This window comes from Lagopus muta, chromosome 1, assembly GCF_023343835.1.
Source record: "Lagopus muta isolate bLagMut1 chromosome 1, bLagMut1 primary, whole genome shotgun sequence".
NCBI lineage: Eukaryota > Metazoa > Chordata > Aves > Galliformes > Phasianidae > Lagopus > Lagopus muta.
Window position 1 is genome coordinate 40,421,821 of NC_064433.1, and position 18,107 is coordinate 40,439,927.

General features: G+C 34.7%; 1 protein-coding gene across 1 annotated transcript in view; it reads left to right on the top strand.

The window, feature by feature from the left end:
* The window catches only part of TMTC2 (transmembrane O-mannosyltransferase targeting cadherins 2), a 234,213-nt gene that overhangs the window by 197,016 nt on the left and 19,090 nt on the right, over nt 1-18,107 (top strand). The window contains exons 9-11 of the mRNA XM_048934288.1: nt 327-408; nt 11,767-11,881; nt 15,494-15,557. Coding sequence (XP_048790245.1) covers nt 327-408; nt 11,767-11,881; nt 15,494-15,557 — 261 coding nt within the window. The remainder of the gene's footprint in view (nt 1-326; nt 409-11,766; nt 11,882-15,493; nt 15,558-18,107) is intronic.

Here is an 18,107-nt window from a genome sequence, read left to right on the forward strand (position 1 = left end):
TCTTTACTGCTGGATATCTTTATTGCCGTGTTATTTCACAGAACCAAAGCATTCTTTTTCCCTTGCCTTGCCTTGCCTTGCCTTGCCTTGCCTTGCCTTGCCTTGCCTTGCCTTGCCTTGCCTTGCCTTGCCTTCCCTTCCCTTCCCTTCCCTTCCCTTCCCTTCCCTCCCCTCCCCTCCCCTCCCCTCCCCTCCCCTCCCCTCCCCTCCCCTCCCCTCCCAAGCCTGGAATTTTGAAATTATAACTGTATATGAGGGCTCCATGTTGACACACTGTTCAAATAATCTTTCCCCCTCCCTCTTTTTTTTTTTTTTTTTTTCCCAAGGGACGCAAGAGTGAGGCAGAGAAGTACTTCGTGAAGGCAATTCAGCTGGATCCTACCAAAGGAAACTGCTATATGCATTATGGTATGTTTTAGACAGATAGGGTTTCCACACATATACCAGACTTGCTGTTAATCTCTGAGTGATTAAGGATTTGAAAAGCACTACTGGCATAATACTTTCTTTAAAGGGCAAAAAACTAATCTACCATGTATAACTTCATCTCCGTTTCAATTTGTTAATAACCGCAGAGGGAGAGGTGAAGATTTTCATATCTTGCATAGCTTTCCCCCTGTGAGAGAATTTCAGTGTTGCTGAAATTGCTGGGAAAGGAGAAAGGCAACTGCTGCCATATGTCTAAGCTTCATGGTCTGGAATACCATTATTAATAGTTTTGGCCTAACTTTGCTGCTGGCCATGGTTGGGCAACTAAAGGTTTTACATTTGTGCATATGAGTTTTACTAGTCAGTGTGTCTGCATTTTGTTGAAGACTTATGGGTCCTAAATCTACATTCTTCCCAGCATCTTCTTGTCTTGAAATGGGTAAGTATTACAAAAGGTTTTGACAAGTTGACTATGTTATGTCATACTAAGGCATGAATCTGTTTAAAGCACTCAGTTAATTTGACATTATCCTTGTAAGTTTGGATTGTTTTTGCTAGAAGTGAAAAAAATATTTCCAGATGTGATTACTCCCAAGGAACCAAAAATGTTTAACTTTATGGACTAATTTTCACTGTATTTTAAAACTGATAATACATGAATCTATAAAAAATGCAAGTTACATAGTCCCAATTGGAAAATATGGAAAGAAGTAATAAATTCCAATATAGTTAAGGAAAAAGGTAGGGAACCACAGGAACTCTGCATATATCTTTGTATTCTGTTTTAATTTCCTCTTCAATTTCTAACTAGTGAATGTAATATAGATGAAAATGAATGGCCAAAACAGAAATTTAATCTCACATAATAATTGTATTTTTATTTTGTGTGATTTCCTTCTCTGAATTGCTCACACATTTTCTTTCTGTTTGGTCAGTGTTTCATAATTTTGCATTATTGGTTGTTTCAGTTAGTGATGTTATGTTCTATTCGTGCCGGTGCAGGTAAATTTGATAAGCACATAAGTTCCATTATTTCGCTTGGATATTAGTATAGCTGATGGTATCTCAAAGTAATGAGGAAAAGCTGCAGTACATTGTTTCTTGAAATCCTTCTCAAGCCCCCTTCCAGCCTTACTAATTAAGAAATTATCTTCTGTGATCAGAAATTCTATTTGCATACAAATTCAAAGGTATGACTCAACTATCCATCAGAACAATTGAAGTTAGAAATGCAAATAATTTATTACAGATCTAGATTTTTGTCTCTTCTCTTTCGTTACCTATTAACTTGCCTGTCTTTTCCTGAAGTATTCCTTATGTGTCATTTCCAGTTTACCAATACACTAAAAGCAAGGTTATTCAAATCATCATTCATGTCTGCTGTATTTTATTCTTCATTACCAGACTACAACATTAAAATAGTGTATTGTTTCCTAATTAAGACTATTCCCAAAAGCTTTAGCAAAGTTTTACTTTATTGTGCTGCAAGTAGAGTAAATGGTTTCCACGTACTTCTGCAGTGGTCATTATGGCAAAATAAATGAGATTCTGTTCTGCAAATTTGCAGTGAAAGTCAAAACTTGGTGAGTGTTTGGAATATACAGTAGTAAAATGTGATACTTAAGGGCAGTAGAGACAAGAAGTCTCACTGTACAAGCTACTGGGTCTCTATTGTGGAGTATTTTATATGTCTGTTGAATGCTAGTTAAAACTTTTCTTGTGATTACAGGATCACAAGAGAAGTTTTAACTTTTTAAGCTTCTGATCAATTCAAGGAATTCAGCAATGTTACTCCATGTTTGTATCAAAGTAACTATGAGGAAGATGGGCTTACATGTCCATGTAGTACAGCTGATCTCTCTGATGAAATTTTGTCATTTCAGGCACGAAACATTATAAATTTTGAAACAGATTGTCATTGCTTTTCTTTTTCTTCTTCCCTTTTCTTCTTTGCCTTTCACTTCTTGTATTGATCAAGAATCTTTAGTGTATATTACCAGGGACATTCCTAATATTAAACAGGAATCGCTGGTGAACTGTAGGTGCATCTCTACATCCTATGTATTCATTTTAGCACTTGGTCACAGGTATGGTCCATACTCTATATGTCATATTGTGCATATATATATATATATATTTATTATTATTATTTTCTCAGCATGAATGTATTGGAATAGCAAGTAAAATAGTTGGCATTGATCCCTAATAAAACACATACCTCACTGAACAGCCAAATGGAAAGAGCAGTCTATTGGGACACAACAGCATGTTGGTGGGGTAGCATGAATATTTTATTATATGAAGATTATCCTCCAAATGCACATGTATGCACACAATTATAGTTTCTGCTCCAAGGATGTGTGTATGTTCTTTTTGACTTCTAAGTTTTTGGACTTTATTGGAGCTATCTGAAATGACTGTTGATACACTGTATCTTTTAAGAGGCTTACACTTCTATTATAAAGTTCTTTAATTCAGGCCATAAGCCAAAGCTATTCTTAGAAGATATGATTTTGTGCAGGAGTCAGCTTATTTGTTCCCATGAAAATTGAGGTGAACAGCTTCCTGGATCTCCTTGGGATAATACCACCACAGTGTATTTCTGTGCTCGAGTTACAGTTTCGTGTAGGTAACTTGCTCGCTTTGGATTTCAGTGCATTTAAAGCAGTGTGTCCCAAACTCAGTATAGCTGGAGAAGTCTGAAAGGAAATCTAGTGAAGAGTCTGAAGAGCTCCAAATCCCTCTGCACTGCAGACATTTTGCTGCTTCAAATCATATGAGGAAGTGTCTCTTGCTGCAGTGACCAGAGAGCAAGGCAGCCCCCTCTGAGACTGAAATGCAGGTAGCACTCTTCTGTGCACTCTTTTTTTCTCTTCTGTTCTTCTCACATGTAATTTATCTGAACATCTGAACGTTGTCCACAACCACTGGCTTACAAAGTGTGAGTCTTGATGGGTGATCTGATATAAGCTACTCTGGCATAGTACGCTGCCAGAAACATCTAGCAGATGGAAGAGATAAAATGCATATCAACTGGGAGGAAGAAATGCAGTGGGGGAGAGTGCAGAAGCATCAGTAAAATTTTATTTGTTTATTTTTAATTCTCTAGCAATGAAAAACCTTTGGGTTGGATTTTTTTGTTTGTTTGTTTGTTTTTTATTTTGCACAACCTACATGCTTTTAAACAAATCACTGTATGAAATTATTTCAGATATAAGATTTGAATTTTTCTGTAAAACTTAAGATTTTTAATTGGATATTTTTAATACACATTTTCTGTTTAAAAAAGCTTTAAAGTCATCATTTTTGATTAGACCAAGTTGAATTTAATAAATGCTTATTTGTTTTTGAACATCAGTTTTCTTCTTAGCTGTGATGTATATAATGTGTAGTTACACTGTTCACAGTGCTGAAGCTTTGTGCCTTTGGTCTTCATTACCTGAGGAACAGCCTAGGAAAACTTTATTTATCTCCCAAATATGTAAGGAAAATATCTTCTGAAAAGTGTAATAATGAAAAATGAAATGTGTAAGTTATATTGATACAAAAGGGAAATGTCAGCTATGACCTAGCAATGAAATTTTAATGATTTCTTTAAGAGCTTTGTGCCAGTGGAAGAAATGTCACCTAAGATCATAGGAAGTTCAGTTCTTCATCAATGAAATGAAAAAATTGACTTTGCAATTTGTAATTCCAGTGAATGAACTGTCCATTTCAGACTGGCAGATTGGTGAAGTTCAGTATATGCTTACTAATAAATAAAACTGAGTTCCTGGGTCTGCTCTTTTGGGAACACCAGATGCTACATAAAGATTGTGTGTTGAAAAATTAAATTCAGTGATGGGGTCAGGGCCAACCAGATGCAGTATGCCCATCACTAAGTCTCTTTGCCAGCCTTCCTAGTATGCATGCAATGAACGTTTCTGTAAATGAAATGTGGAGGGTGTTTGTTTTTGTTTTTGTTTTTTTTTTTGCTTTTTTAAACTGTGTGGGAATATTAAATATATCACAATTTTGCTGGGAAGCTATAAAAACAAGTTTATGATACTCAAACAATGTATTTTTGTGGACCGTGTACTTTCTAAAGAAAAAAATCTCTCCATTTTGAGCATACAGGGCCATCAAACTAAGATGCTTGAATTATGTCTTGTACCTGCTCCTACAATATCAGTGAATGTTATTCAAAGAAGACAGGATTTGCAGGTCTAAAACAGGCAGAGAGCTGTAACTTACTCAAATCTTCAACCTTTCTGCTCCCAGAGCTCTCTCCAATAACTTCAAGAAAATGTTCAGCTGCTATTAGCATAGACAGTATTTCTTCCAAAAGGAAACCAAACAAGAGGGATGTAGTAGAAATTGAACTATCTGGAAGAATTTGAAGTCTTGCTTGCATTTTTCTTGGCAGCTGTGAATAACTTTAATGAGCATGTGTATAAACTTTCAAGTTCTTTTTGCTGCTCTTAGGCTGTTGCTATCACACAGCATTCAAAGAAGATTATTACAAACCATTCTAATCACTATTTATTACAAACTCCCTTTAGAACCCATCACTGAAGTGGAATGTAGTGGCATATTTCCAAGCAGGTTAGGTCACTGACCCTAAATGCTGTGGAATTTACATGTTTCTGGCTCTTCCCTTGAGGTATCCTTAAATGTAATCATTTTGACATCCTGAATACATGGTTGACTCTGCTTCCTCAGCACAATACACTAGGCTGCTCAAGAGATATTGAATAGAAATTTTAGATCGGAAACATTGCTAGAAATATGGCTTTATGCTTCTTTCATGCTGCCAAAATTTGGAGTTTCTGCAGAAACTGAAAAGCTTGTGGTGCAAACATCCCCAGAAACATTTTTATTAATGATCATATGTTTTGACCTATGATTGCAATCTCATTATGAAGATTTTTGAAGAGACAACATGGAGCTGCTACAGAAGTGCAACTGGATAGATCTTTCCCCTCCAAATATCTCTTTTCCAAATATCATCAGGTGTCTGGGGAATGATATAGTGTCCAGAATCTAGATTAGAATGTGAAAAAACATCAGATCCTCTGTAGTGTAATCAATTTTATGTTTCATTGAGAGCTTCTAGTGATCCAGATATGGCTACAAGCTCAAACACCGAGTCTCCAAAGCTCACGATTTATTTTTTTCTCTGTTACCTCTGGTTGTGCTCTGGATGACATCCAATGGTATATTTAGCACAACTGCAACAGATAAGTTTTTCAGACAAAGGAAAAGGCATAGAAAAAGGACTGTTTCAAGACAGTGCAGATACCGATGTTGCACTGGCTTAGACAGTCTTTTATACATCTTATTTGCATGTAATAGTTTTCTCAGAAGGAAACAATTGAGAGGATAGGCTCCCCAACACCCCTTTCAGCAAGAAAGGCAGAGAGCAGCTTTATATAAGGGTGGAATAGGATATAAGAAGCAATAAAACAAACTGGAAAACTGCCTTCATCTTTGTGACTCTGATGTAAGTTCCCTTTGTTTATTCTGTCACATCCTACAAATTCAGTGAGAAATTGTCTTAACAGGAAAGCAGGATCTTTAGTGAACATTTCCTTGCGCTGGAAACTGCTCATTCACAGCCAATGAATCTGTTTTGAAACTCTTGAAGGAAACAGTTACATTAGGTCATGTCTGTTGACCTGGCATCTTGCGACGTTGATTCATCAGCTGCAAAGTTTTGGATATCAACTCAGAGAGGAGATCTTTTCTCTTATTCCTTCCACAGCTATTGAAACTTTTCAATTCAGAGAAATACCTGCATCTGCTCCTTTGCTTCAGATTGCCACAGAGTTAATGACAACTTCAGACATGGTCCTGCCACTGTGCCAGTGAGAATGTAGTTCAGTTCTCAAGACATGATCTTGTAGCCTTTATGTATGCTTCAGATGACAAAATGCATTAGCTCACCCAGAACATGATACCTGTTTTGGTTTATGTTGGAACTCAAAGTGCTGTGAAAACAAATATTGAGCTTCATATCCTCAGCATTGAATGTGCTGAAGGTATTGCTAGTGACATTCATTATAAATAGATTTGATATGTGAGTTTATGGTGTTGATATATCTATCTCTCAGGTTAAAATAGCTAAGTTACTACCACGGAGAAAAATCTTTTGCATAGGATCATATACAAAAGACTTGATGACAAAGGTATGTCTATTTTTAAAAAAAGCAAATGTTAACAATTTCCTATTATGGTGGGACTTGGACGATCTTTTCCTTCTTATTTGGAAAACAGTTTACTTAGTTTTTCTTGCATTAGTAAAGATATCGGGACAAGAATATAAATTATTGAAGTTTGAATAAGAACAGAACCAATAGAATTCAGAGATCATTCAGAGTGATTTGTTTTAAAAGCAGTGTTAGCAAGATGTACTCCTTTAGAAATTCTCCTTGTTTTGGTACAAAGTACCTTTGACTGCTTGCCAATGAATAAAAAAATAGAAAATTTGAACCAAAGAAAGATCGATGCAACATTCAGTTTTATCTAGTGAAATAAAAGCTCGTAATGCCTGTAGGGCAGAAGTTGATAGGAGAGAGATTCTAGAGAAAGGCACTAATGTCCTTGTGCTCTTAACGTGAAAGATATTTATGCATAAGCATATCCCAACCAATTAATATCTTTTATATTACAACAAAGTAACAGAGCTAGACATTTAGATGTATGGCTTCTAAACGGTTCTTGGCACGTCTTAACAAAATGCTTTACAAATGTTCATGATCATTTTAGAGAGGTTGTTACACAGAGTAGAGCTGTCCGCTTTCATCTCTTTGGATGAATATTTGCTAAAAATTTTGGCAGAAGGTGAAAGTTAGGGTGGTGGTTCTTGTTGTTGTTGTTGTTGTTGTTTTCCAACTACTAGGAAGTGGAAACAATCCGTAAAAAGAAAACTGAAATTGAATTGAAATACCTTTTTATGTTATTTTTCAGATACATGTATATTGCCTCATTTTTTTTTCCAGTCAAATGTGGGCTCAAACCACTGTTGATCATTTGAAAGAAAAAGTTTGAACAATGCTGAAGGTGTAGGATCCTTCAGTATTTATGCTGTTTCTGAGGCTTGGATATTTTAGGGCTTAGAAAAAAATAACGTCTGAGAAGATAACAAGGCATTGAATCATCTTCTCCCAGAGGTCTTTGAGAAATCTTGGCTATGCATTTACACTCATCTCTGTGCTATCTAGTAAGAAAGATGAAAAATTATATTTAAAATAGTAATGTTGCTCCAGACAGAGAACAGTATTGTTGAAGATCACACCTGGACTATGGATTTCACTGATTCTAGTTAAGGAGAACTATTAATTTCTTGAAGGAAGAAAATCTTGGAACAAGAGCTTCTAGAAAACTGTTTTCTAAAAAAACCTGGTTCTAATTCCAAAAAACAGTCAGGCTGCCATAATTTATGTTGTTGGCAAGAGTCAGATTCATGACACCTGCAGTAAGAACGCTCTGTACGTGATACTGGGCAGTATCTCACAAATCATGCAGTTTGCCAGCTACCTCTCAAAGGAGAAAATCCTACACATAAATTTAGACCCACACAAGTTGTTCCTCAATCTTGAGGCTTGTGGATGAGACTTACTGATTCACTTTCAGGATCTAGCCAATACTTTGCCCTGGTAGTGCTCTTCTCTTAAGAAAACACATCTTAATAGCTTTGACAGGAAAGGTTCAGAGGTCTGTTTTTTTTTTAATGAAGAAAGCACAACACTAACCTGCCAATCTAGTTTATTCTTGAATGATCTTTGTATATCGTTTTATAAGAAACTAATGTTTTCAAAATGGGTTACCACTACTTATATGCTGTAAATCAAATTTAAATGTGTGAGTGAATTTGGTTTGCATTTCAGGAGAACCTGTCAAATTTCAATTGTCAGCTGTAAGTTTCCACCTGATACCATGTCTGGCTGGGATGAAGTTAACCTTTTTTCCTAAGTTATAACTGGATGATGCTGGGTTTTGAATCTGTGACTAAAGCAGCATTGATAAACACACTGGTGTTTTGGCTCCTCCTACTCTGACTGGGAGAAGTAATGACCAGCTCGGATGAATGACCAAACTGGCCAAAGGGATATTCTGTGACATACAGTATGATGCTCTGCGATAAGAACTGGGATAGTTGCAGAAAAAGATTTTTTGGCTTCTAAAGTATCCTTTGTTCAATGAGTGGCTGGACATTAGTCTGCAAGTGAGAAGTGGTGAGCAGTTTCCTTTACTTTGCAATTCCCACCCTCCCCTCTTTTTTCACATATTAAACTGTCTGTGTTGAACCCTAAGCTTTCTTCCTTTTTTCTTCCTATATTTTTTTCACCTTGTACTGCTGAGAGGTGGGATTGAGTGGGGGAGTGCTTGGCAGTAAGGGGTAGCAGCCCACCACACATCTGTTATGCACTCAGGTATTGATTTTTCATTAAATTGAAAAGGTGACAGAAGAAATTGTTTAATCAGCAACTTCTGATTAAGCCACCTCTACTCAGGAAATGATAGGGATGGGTTCTTTCAGGGGGTCTTCTCCTTTTCTTTGCTGTCAGGATTCTGTAAGAGTTTGGATGTAAGAGGTGCTATAGTTGGTTGTACTGGGTGCCATGTGTCATCTGCTCTTTACCACTTAACATGAGTTATTGGCAATGTTATTAATCCTGTGATATGGAAAGAGACTTGTTTATGGGAATGTGTGGTCCCAGAGCGTTTTGCTTGTACTTAGCTGGGGTCATGGATAAATTGCAATTTGTTCTAGTTCGCTTTGGTAAACCTGTAGTAGAGGTAATCTTTTAATGTGCTGTGTAACGTAATCCTATTATAGAGGCATGCTTAAGAGGTCTAATAGCAAACAGGGCAAATTTTACTTTTAACAATTGAAAACATTCATTTATAGCTGTTGCTGACATTTCTCGTATGTCCATGTAGATTAACGGAATGTATGCATCCAAAGTCCTAGAAAAGGCTATTAAGATAAATAAGGTTTTAACTAGCAATGCACTTGCTAAATGTAACTAATGACCTTCTCTAAATCAGCCTTCTTGTAGAAATCCCAAAGTATGTAGGAATTTCATAATATTTTCAGTGATATGTTGATCTTATAGACCTCTTAAAGAGCTAAAAATTAACCAAGTGTGTTTCGCTTAGGACTGCCAACAAACCATTAGTATTAGTTTGAAATGGTTTAAAAAAATGTAATTTAGAAATTATATGGATGAAGTGAAATAATTTTACCGTCTTAATAAAGTAAATCTTGATTCAAGAAAATCATTGATTAGATCACATTAAATTGAGCATATCATCTACATTCTACTACGTGTAGGGTAGTTATAAATATATATGAGATAACATCTTGGTTGAGGTCCAGTGTTGAAATGTTTCATACAGACAATGAGAAGCGTGGTTCTAAAGATGGACTTGAGTAATTTTTTGTCGAGAACAATGAAGTTTTTTTCTACCCATGTGGAATTAATTGCCCTGATGATCACTTGACATTATTTTTGGGTTTTAAGCTGCAAAATATTTTTCCTAAGTATGAAGATTTTTTTTCAGAATGATCTTCTAAGGCTGACTATATCTTGAAGTCTGAAAGATTCTTTTTCTCACCTTCTTGCTGGATGTATAAATAGCCCATCCAGTTACTATAATCTTGTTCTCCTAATTCCATGCTTTCCATTAAAAAAAAAAAAAAAACAACAAACTTAATGTTAACAGTTTAAGGCTAGTTTGCTTTGGCATAGACCCAAGATTAGTATTACTCATCCAATTCATTTGTTGAAAGAATCGGAATGTCAGTTGTTCAAGCTTGTTTCAAAGATTTCTCTGTAAGGAATTTAGAAAGTCAACCCAGATTAAGAACTGCCTATTGTAATTAGAAGACTTACTTGCGTGGGAATTTTCAAATTCATATTAGTGTTTGTCTAATTACATATAAAGTAAACCCTAAAATGGTACAGAAAAAAAGAAGAGGAAATAGGAGAAAACTTTTGGCATTTGTTTGTCTTCTTGTTGTGAGGCAGGAAAACTGACATTTTCTCCTTTTTAAGAGGCTCTAATTAATGGTTTAAGTGATGGTTTCTAATTCTGAAGTTCAATTACTTTTTTATGATTCAAACTGTTTTTGTATGTTGTTTTGTGTGTGTGTGTTTCTCCCCTTCCTCCTCTTCATCTTTGTCGCTGCTGTTGATCCATGTAAGAAAACCTCTTTGGAAATTATTTGTTTCTGGAAACAACACAAAGCATCATTATGCGTAAAAGGATGGCACTTATTTGAGTGTGGATGTAACTAAAGCAAGCAAGGCTTATGCTACAAATGCAGCAAGGCATTTATTTTATTGTTTTCCCAAGACTTTTTGTACATCTGAATAACTAAGACAGGTAGCTGCCTGAATAAAGAATCTCTTGCCAAGTTGAAATGCATCCATAGAGAAAAAGCAAAAATCTATGAAAGCTGTCTTTCATCACTTTTGGTGTTGTGGTAATTCCTTCTGCATGTGTGTTCATTGTATCAAGCATCATTGGATTCACTGTGGCCTCTATAAACCTTGCTAGCTCTAGTTATGTGGATTTTCTGCATATGCTTAAAACAAGTATCAAAAGAACAGGGAATGTGTGAGGAAAGGAGACAAGCAAGAAACAAAATCCCTCACTGTGAGAAGAAACCATTTGTTCATGGGCTGCTGCCCCTGAAGAGACTTGTGGCAAGTGATGGCCTCGTAGACTTTTGGTTGACTGATCTTACTTTCCAAAAGTAAGATAAAATAAGGATGGGATGCTGGAATGTGTCATCACCATACTTTAAGATATATTTTTCAAATATGTTATTTAGACAAAGTCTAGACAGCTGAAACCCTGTGAAATGTCCTTGATCCAAAATAACACATTTTATAAAGTAAATGTGAAAAAATCATTAAAAGGAACAGAATTAAGGTGGCTGGAGTAACTTCCAAAGCATTTTCTCCTTCTTCAATGAAAACTCATTTTTATGGAGTTTTATTAGATGATATGTGGTTTTCTTCCAAAAGTACTGTACTTCAGTTAAAATTTCGTTCATGCTACATTATTCATTCTTTTCGGTTTTTACGTGGTCTAATGAATAAGATTGTGCCATCGTAAAATTCATTAATGTGATTTTAGATACTTTCTGAGTTTTTTTACAGAACAGATAAGTATTATGTAGGAAACGAGACAGATCCTGCATGTTGTAACGCAGAGCAAATCAGCAAATGACCAAACACGGAACATCCAATTTTTGAAAAATGTGTATTTCACAACTGTATTATCTGAAGCATCATATATCAGTTGGTTTTTATGACATCAACCTCATGTTCTCCATTGCAGGTCAGTTCCTGCTAGAGGAATCCCGTCTGATCGAAGCAGCTGAGATGGCAAAGAAGGCAGCTGAACTTGATAATACAGAATTTGATGTTGTTTTCAACGCTGCCCATATGCTCAGGTTAGTGTGTTTAAATCTAACTCGATTTTCTCTTCTGTTTTGGAGGAAAAACTTTTTACAGTCTTTGCTTGTATAGAGTTTGTTGTTTTTTTTTAAAACAACAACTGTTGTCAATAATTCAATATTGCTGATAAAAAGAACTTGAATGAAACTGTTGCAGAATTTAGTACTATCTCTTTCTAGTTTCCTGAGTGCTTATAATTTAGTACTTTTAAAATTTCTGTTATTCACAAGCAGATCATTATTTTTCTTACACAGAAGAACAATTGGTTTATTTTGTGAAGAACATTCTCCAGACTTTTCTTTCATCTGATCCTTGAAGTTTTTAGAATACAAAGCAACTGCAAAGAATAGATTGAATCTGATCTGGATGTAACTAGAGAATACTGGAAGTGACACATTTTTTGCTACTATCAACAGGGAACACTATGATGGTTTGAAATCTAAATATCCTCAAGGTAATGCTTGAGGATACTTGAAGCTACACAAGAGGAATTAATATTATCAATATATTTGATTCAATATATAGTCTTATATTTAATTATATATTTATATATAATTTTACATAAAATATATATAAATATATATATTTAATTATATAATATATATATTTTATATAATTAAATATAATATATATATTTATATGATTATATAGTCTTATATTTAATTATGTTCTCTTTCTGAAATTAATAAGATGTTAGACTTTTTCCTTTCCTTTAAAAGGAATTTTTTTTTCCTTTTAAAGATGGTAGATTCAGTAACATTGAGCTTCTGCCTGCACATTATCATTAATCTCATATTACTGTAATAGGTATTCTCCATACTTGTTTTTAGGATAACTATTATCTGTTGTGTGCTTGACAGGTGTGAGAATACTTAATTTCATTTAGATTGTATCTATGCTTAGAAAATATATGAGAAAGGAAATAAAAAACGTACTTAATCAGCACAAAACTGTTATTTAGGTTATTTCTCTAATGAAGATGTGTTGCTTGGCTGCAATTTTACTATTGAAGACAGCAAACAAAAGAAAATGAAAATTATATTAAAACAGAGGTAGAATCAGCTTCAGCCGAGTGGCCTGTGTTTCAAAGAGAGGTTTCTATACCTCTATATTTCTATACCTCTTCTATTACCTCTATACCTTGAATATTTCTATAGGATTTTGAAATAAGGGCTATTTGATCTTGTTAGGTCTGTATGCTTGTAGATTTCAACCAGTATTTTGCTGAGAAATTCTGAACAGCATTCTCTATTTTAAATATTGTGTCAGGGAAGATAACAGCAACTCAGAATTTTTTTAATAAATCGTGTTCTATTTTAATTGTAATCATTCTCAATGCTACATTTTTTAGTTAGGAACCTTATCATCTTTCCCTCCTGTCAGAATCCTGTTTCCATCATTACTAGCACCACAAGATTCAAAAACATGTAGTTGCTTATTTAGAATTGCAGATAAATTCTTTATAATTTCGGTTACAGCTACTTTAGATGAAGGTTGATAACAGAATTCTTTAAATTTCAATTTATTTTGTACTCCACTACTTACCGAATTTTGAATATTCTGAACAAGGGATAGACTGGTCTTTACTTTTTTCTTTTTTTTTCCCCCATAAATTTGCATAGTAGTTGTCTGTAAAATTTGTTTTCTTGGCAAATTTGTTCTTCAAACAGCTTCATTCCAGGGCCATATAGCTGTTGTGGAGGTGATCCTTAATATAGTAACTGGTCATGTGTTTTACTTTCGAAGTATTTGTTATGTTTATAGCCTCTATTTGAAGCCTTTCAGCAAAACTAGATACATTGTAATGGAATGTAGTGAAGCGTGTATTGGAAATGTCTTATGTTGGCTGGAGCTTCAGTGATCGTGTATTGACAGTGCTAAGTTTCAGTTGAAGGTCAGCTTCTGTGAGATCCTTTCCTGTGAACTAAGGATGATTGCCTTTAGAATGAGGAATGGGACTGTAGTGAAAGCACCATACTAAGTAGAAACAGGAGAAAGTGCTGTGTCATAAATTTCAATTTACGTGCCTTGTAGCAAGTACTGAAATTTGCAAATATGAGAATTTTTTTTTTTTCCAGTAGTTTCAGGAGCTTCCTGTGCCTAGCAGGAGTGATTCAGAAGCATGTTGAATGAATATTTTCAGATATTCAACTGTTTCTAACCGTGATAACCACTATGTTGATGCATGTGTAAAGTAATTTAAAACAGTTCACAGGTATCTGGGTTCTGGGTTCTACTCAGCGCATAGTCAGAAAGTGGTTTCAGCTTGCATGTGAATTATTAAGAAAGTTCAAAGAGTTTATCCATCCTCCCTTTTTCCTCCCAGGACCAATTGCTGTCTGTCAAGATGTGTTGATTGAAATTGCCTGTTATGTGTAGTGTGACTATGTTTAAAATTTGGGTGGATAGGAATGTAAAATCAAAACACAATGTAATCACTGAAACATGTAAAACCTCATATGTAACAAACATGGTAAAATCTCCAGGTATGAGTGCTCTATGACTGATACTCTTTGGAGTGTTCTTGGAAGGTGAAGAAAAAGGGGGGAAAAAAAGAAGAAAAACCTACCCCTGTCTGTGTTGTATTTGTTTTCTGGTTTTTCACTTGTATCATAGAAATGCATCTATAATCATGCAACACCCACAAATACCCTGAAGAACTCCTGTCCTAGGACAGGTAACTTGTCATGCAAAAATTACATATATGTATGTGAGTGTGTGTGTGTATGTTTTTCCCACCCACGATACCATGATGGCTTCATTATTGTGATAGAACAATAGCAGAAGATACCTATCTTGCCTGACTGGTCATTTCTAAATATTTGTCATCTTTCTTAAGATGTGGAAGACATTGGGCCAGTGGCCACAATTATTATTTGGAGGGAAATTAAGAAGCTGGAGACAAAAGAAGAAGAAATGAGTTTGAAGGAAAAGATTAAAAGGGCCCACTATGACCAAAAAAAAAAAAAAAAAGAGGGAATGAAGATGTAATAATTTAAGTTATAGGAGAATGTTGTATGTGTGAAAGGAAGAAGAACAAAGGTGGGCTAATAGTACTTCAGGAACCATGAAGCTCAGTCCCATGGGTTATGTGTTCTAAGTTAAAAAACCCCTCTTGGTGTGAGTAGTTGCCAAAATGAGAACTCTTTTGTAAATTATTTCCCTGAATCAAGGAAACTGATTTTTAAGAAATGATTGTATTCTCTGTTTTCTTTCTTTTAATTGGATAACAGTGCACACAGAAATAAACTGCACTATTGTATAACATATTGCTTAATAATTTGCTGTTAAAGTATGGCTAATTACAAAAACGTGCTAAATATTCATCTGATGAAGACTGGTACATGTGTGTTTCTGCCTCAGATGAGTATTTGGCTTTCTGCAGTACTCTTCAGTGTGCACTAATACCTTTTCAGAGCAAAGAAGAAAATAAGGCACAAAAATGTTTGTAATGGATATTCTGAAATGCAATCTAAAAGATTTCCATATTTCATGCATTTGTTATGGTAATATCCTTAAGTAGTGGGAAATGGTTGCAGTACTTTTTTTAAGTGTGCTTTTGTATATGGAAAAAGAGGTGTCATTATGTTGTTTTTTTGTCTTGATAGACAAGCCAGTCTTAATGAAGAAGCTGAGAAGTATTATGAACTGGCAGCAGGATTAAGACCTAATGTAAGTACCTTCTTAATGATATCCATTACTTAAACTGATGAATGTTCTGTAGTGCAGAACTGTTTGTGCTGAGGAGAGACTTCTTGCTGATGTTTGATCTCTTGGCCTGTATCATACCTACTTTTTTAGTGGTTAATTATAGGGTAGTCAGATAAAGCCATTCATTTGTTAGAACAATCACCACACTGCCATTTTATTCTAACATCAGGTCATACTTGGCCAACATGTTTTAAAATACAGATTTAGATTTCTTTGTCTATTTTTAAACGTGTTAAGTTTGGAAAGCTCTCCTAATTTCATCTATTTTCTCTAATAAAAGGACAATGAAAGGCTATTTTGTGATTATTAAAGGCATTTTAAATAATAATTTAAGACTTTTCCTCTTTCTGAACTTCTGGCAAAATATTGTTGTTCAACAAACAATTTTTTTTACTGTAGAGATAGTTCCTCTAAGATTGAAGTACAAAAGCAAATAAGTGTTTATTCATTGAAGTGGAAATGTGTAAGAATGCGTAAATGCTCTTTTTTAGAAAACAAAAATAAAAGCTCATTACCTTTTTTATTGTATTAGGAACTAAGGGAATAAAATATTTTCATTTTAACACTTCATTGTTATATTCCTTTTCAATTACCTTCATGCTTTGGAAAAAAAACACCAATCATCGATACAAGGGACAGAATTTATTTTTAAAACCTCATGCCTTGCATATGTAATAAATGAAATATAGAACACATTCTTGTCATAGGAGTCTATAGTACTTAATTTGAAAATGTGTTAGCAATTTCAGTTAAAAAAAAAAAAAAAAAAAAAAGTCTTAAAACTATAGAATTTTCAGGTCTATAGATAACCTTCCACCAAGTCCTAAGTTGAACCCTAAGGTGGTGATCCATTTCTCTGTTACAACTTCCTTGTTATTCACTATACCAAGGCACCTAAATTATCAGTTATTTAGAATTAGATCAGCACCTAGGTACTGATAGATAACTAGTGCAGCCTGAAACAATACTCAGATTTACAATTTCTTGTATCTGAGTATCTATTTCTTTGCAAATATTGCATATTCTTTAATATCTAATATCACTCATATCTCTACTATGAAATATTAGCCTTAGTAGCAGTGAGAGTAGCTACAAACTCTTCAGTGCTAGTAAGGGAATTCAGATTCTCATCTGAACCTTCATGAAACAAATTTAGTGTCAGCATTCTAACTCTGGGGCTGTGTCCTGTTAGTTGTCACAGTGAGGTCCTAGCACATCCCAGATTCTTCAACTTCAGAACACCCACAGTGGCTCTGGGGACTAAACTGCACACATACAGGAAATGAAGCTGCGGTATGGCGAAGTACAGAGACTACCATGTGATACTGACCTCATTCTGGTCCATGTTTTATTGTAAATCATTTCCTGAGTTATGACTTTCAGAACTAATGAGTTGGCCATTTCATTGTTGGCTTTTTGTTTTGTTTTGTTTTTGGTTTTGTTTTTTAATTTTTTCCCAGAAAGCAGAATCTCCATTGTTGCATTTGTCTCCTAAGCAAGCTTTCCACTATTTCAGTGTCTCAAGATTGGGGTACAGTGGCAACTAATATGCCTGTGTCTGGATCGTTTTCTCATTCAGTCAATCCATTTTTGTAGAACTGGTGACTAAGGAGGCTAAAAACAACCTAAATAAAAAACCACACAGCAGTCTTTAGTTACAGGAGAAATGAAAATTCTCTGGAACATGCAAACCATTGTTTTTAAGAAAGAAAATATGGATTATATTTTTGTTGTGTTGGTGGTGATTCATTCACCATTGAATTAATTCTGGTAAGTTTTAAAGATATTGAAAAGCTGTATTACAATGAGTTATGTATTTGAAAAAAGGTTATACATAGTAAAGGAACTACTGAAAACAGCACAGATGAGTTATTATTATATATATATTCATTTGAACATCTTTGCTTTTGGTTACTCCATTCTGCAGAGTGTAAAAGAATTATAGCACTTCAGTGTAGCAGCAGCAGCAGCTGAGATTAAGCTTGGTTAAAAAAATAAAAAAAGGAAATCTGACTGTAGTTATTCTGGATTTAGATCCAACTGTTCTCAAAAATTTTCATGATTGGCTGTATTTACATTAGATAAGTATTTATCTTCTTTGAAAGCATCCAGTCAAATTTTAGAAGAGCAATACTTTCCATGGAATACAATACTTCTGTGGAGATGGGAATTTTTTTTTTTTTTTTTTTTTTTTTTTTGAACTTCAGTGAAAAGGCAAGCATTTTCAAGATTGTTTATTTATTTCCAAGCAGACTTTACAGAGCTGACTTTCCCCTGGAGAGCCAAAGAGGAGAGGTATCTAGGAAGCAGTTCAGAGAAGTCTACTCTTATTTGCTATGAATAATTTCTTACAGGACTCATTTTTCTTCCTTCAACTCTATAGGTAACCTACAGAGATTATTTTCCCTAGTCCCTGGACCTTTTAAAATATTTTCTGAAAAATGTATACCCACAGTGCTGTCAAAACAAAATCGTTTTAGGGCCTTCTTAATAAAAAGCACATACGTGTTC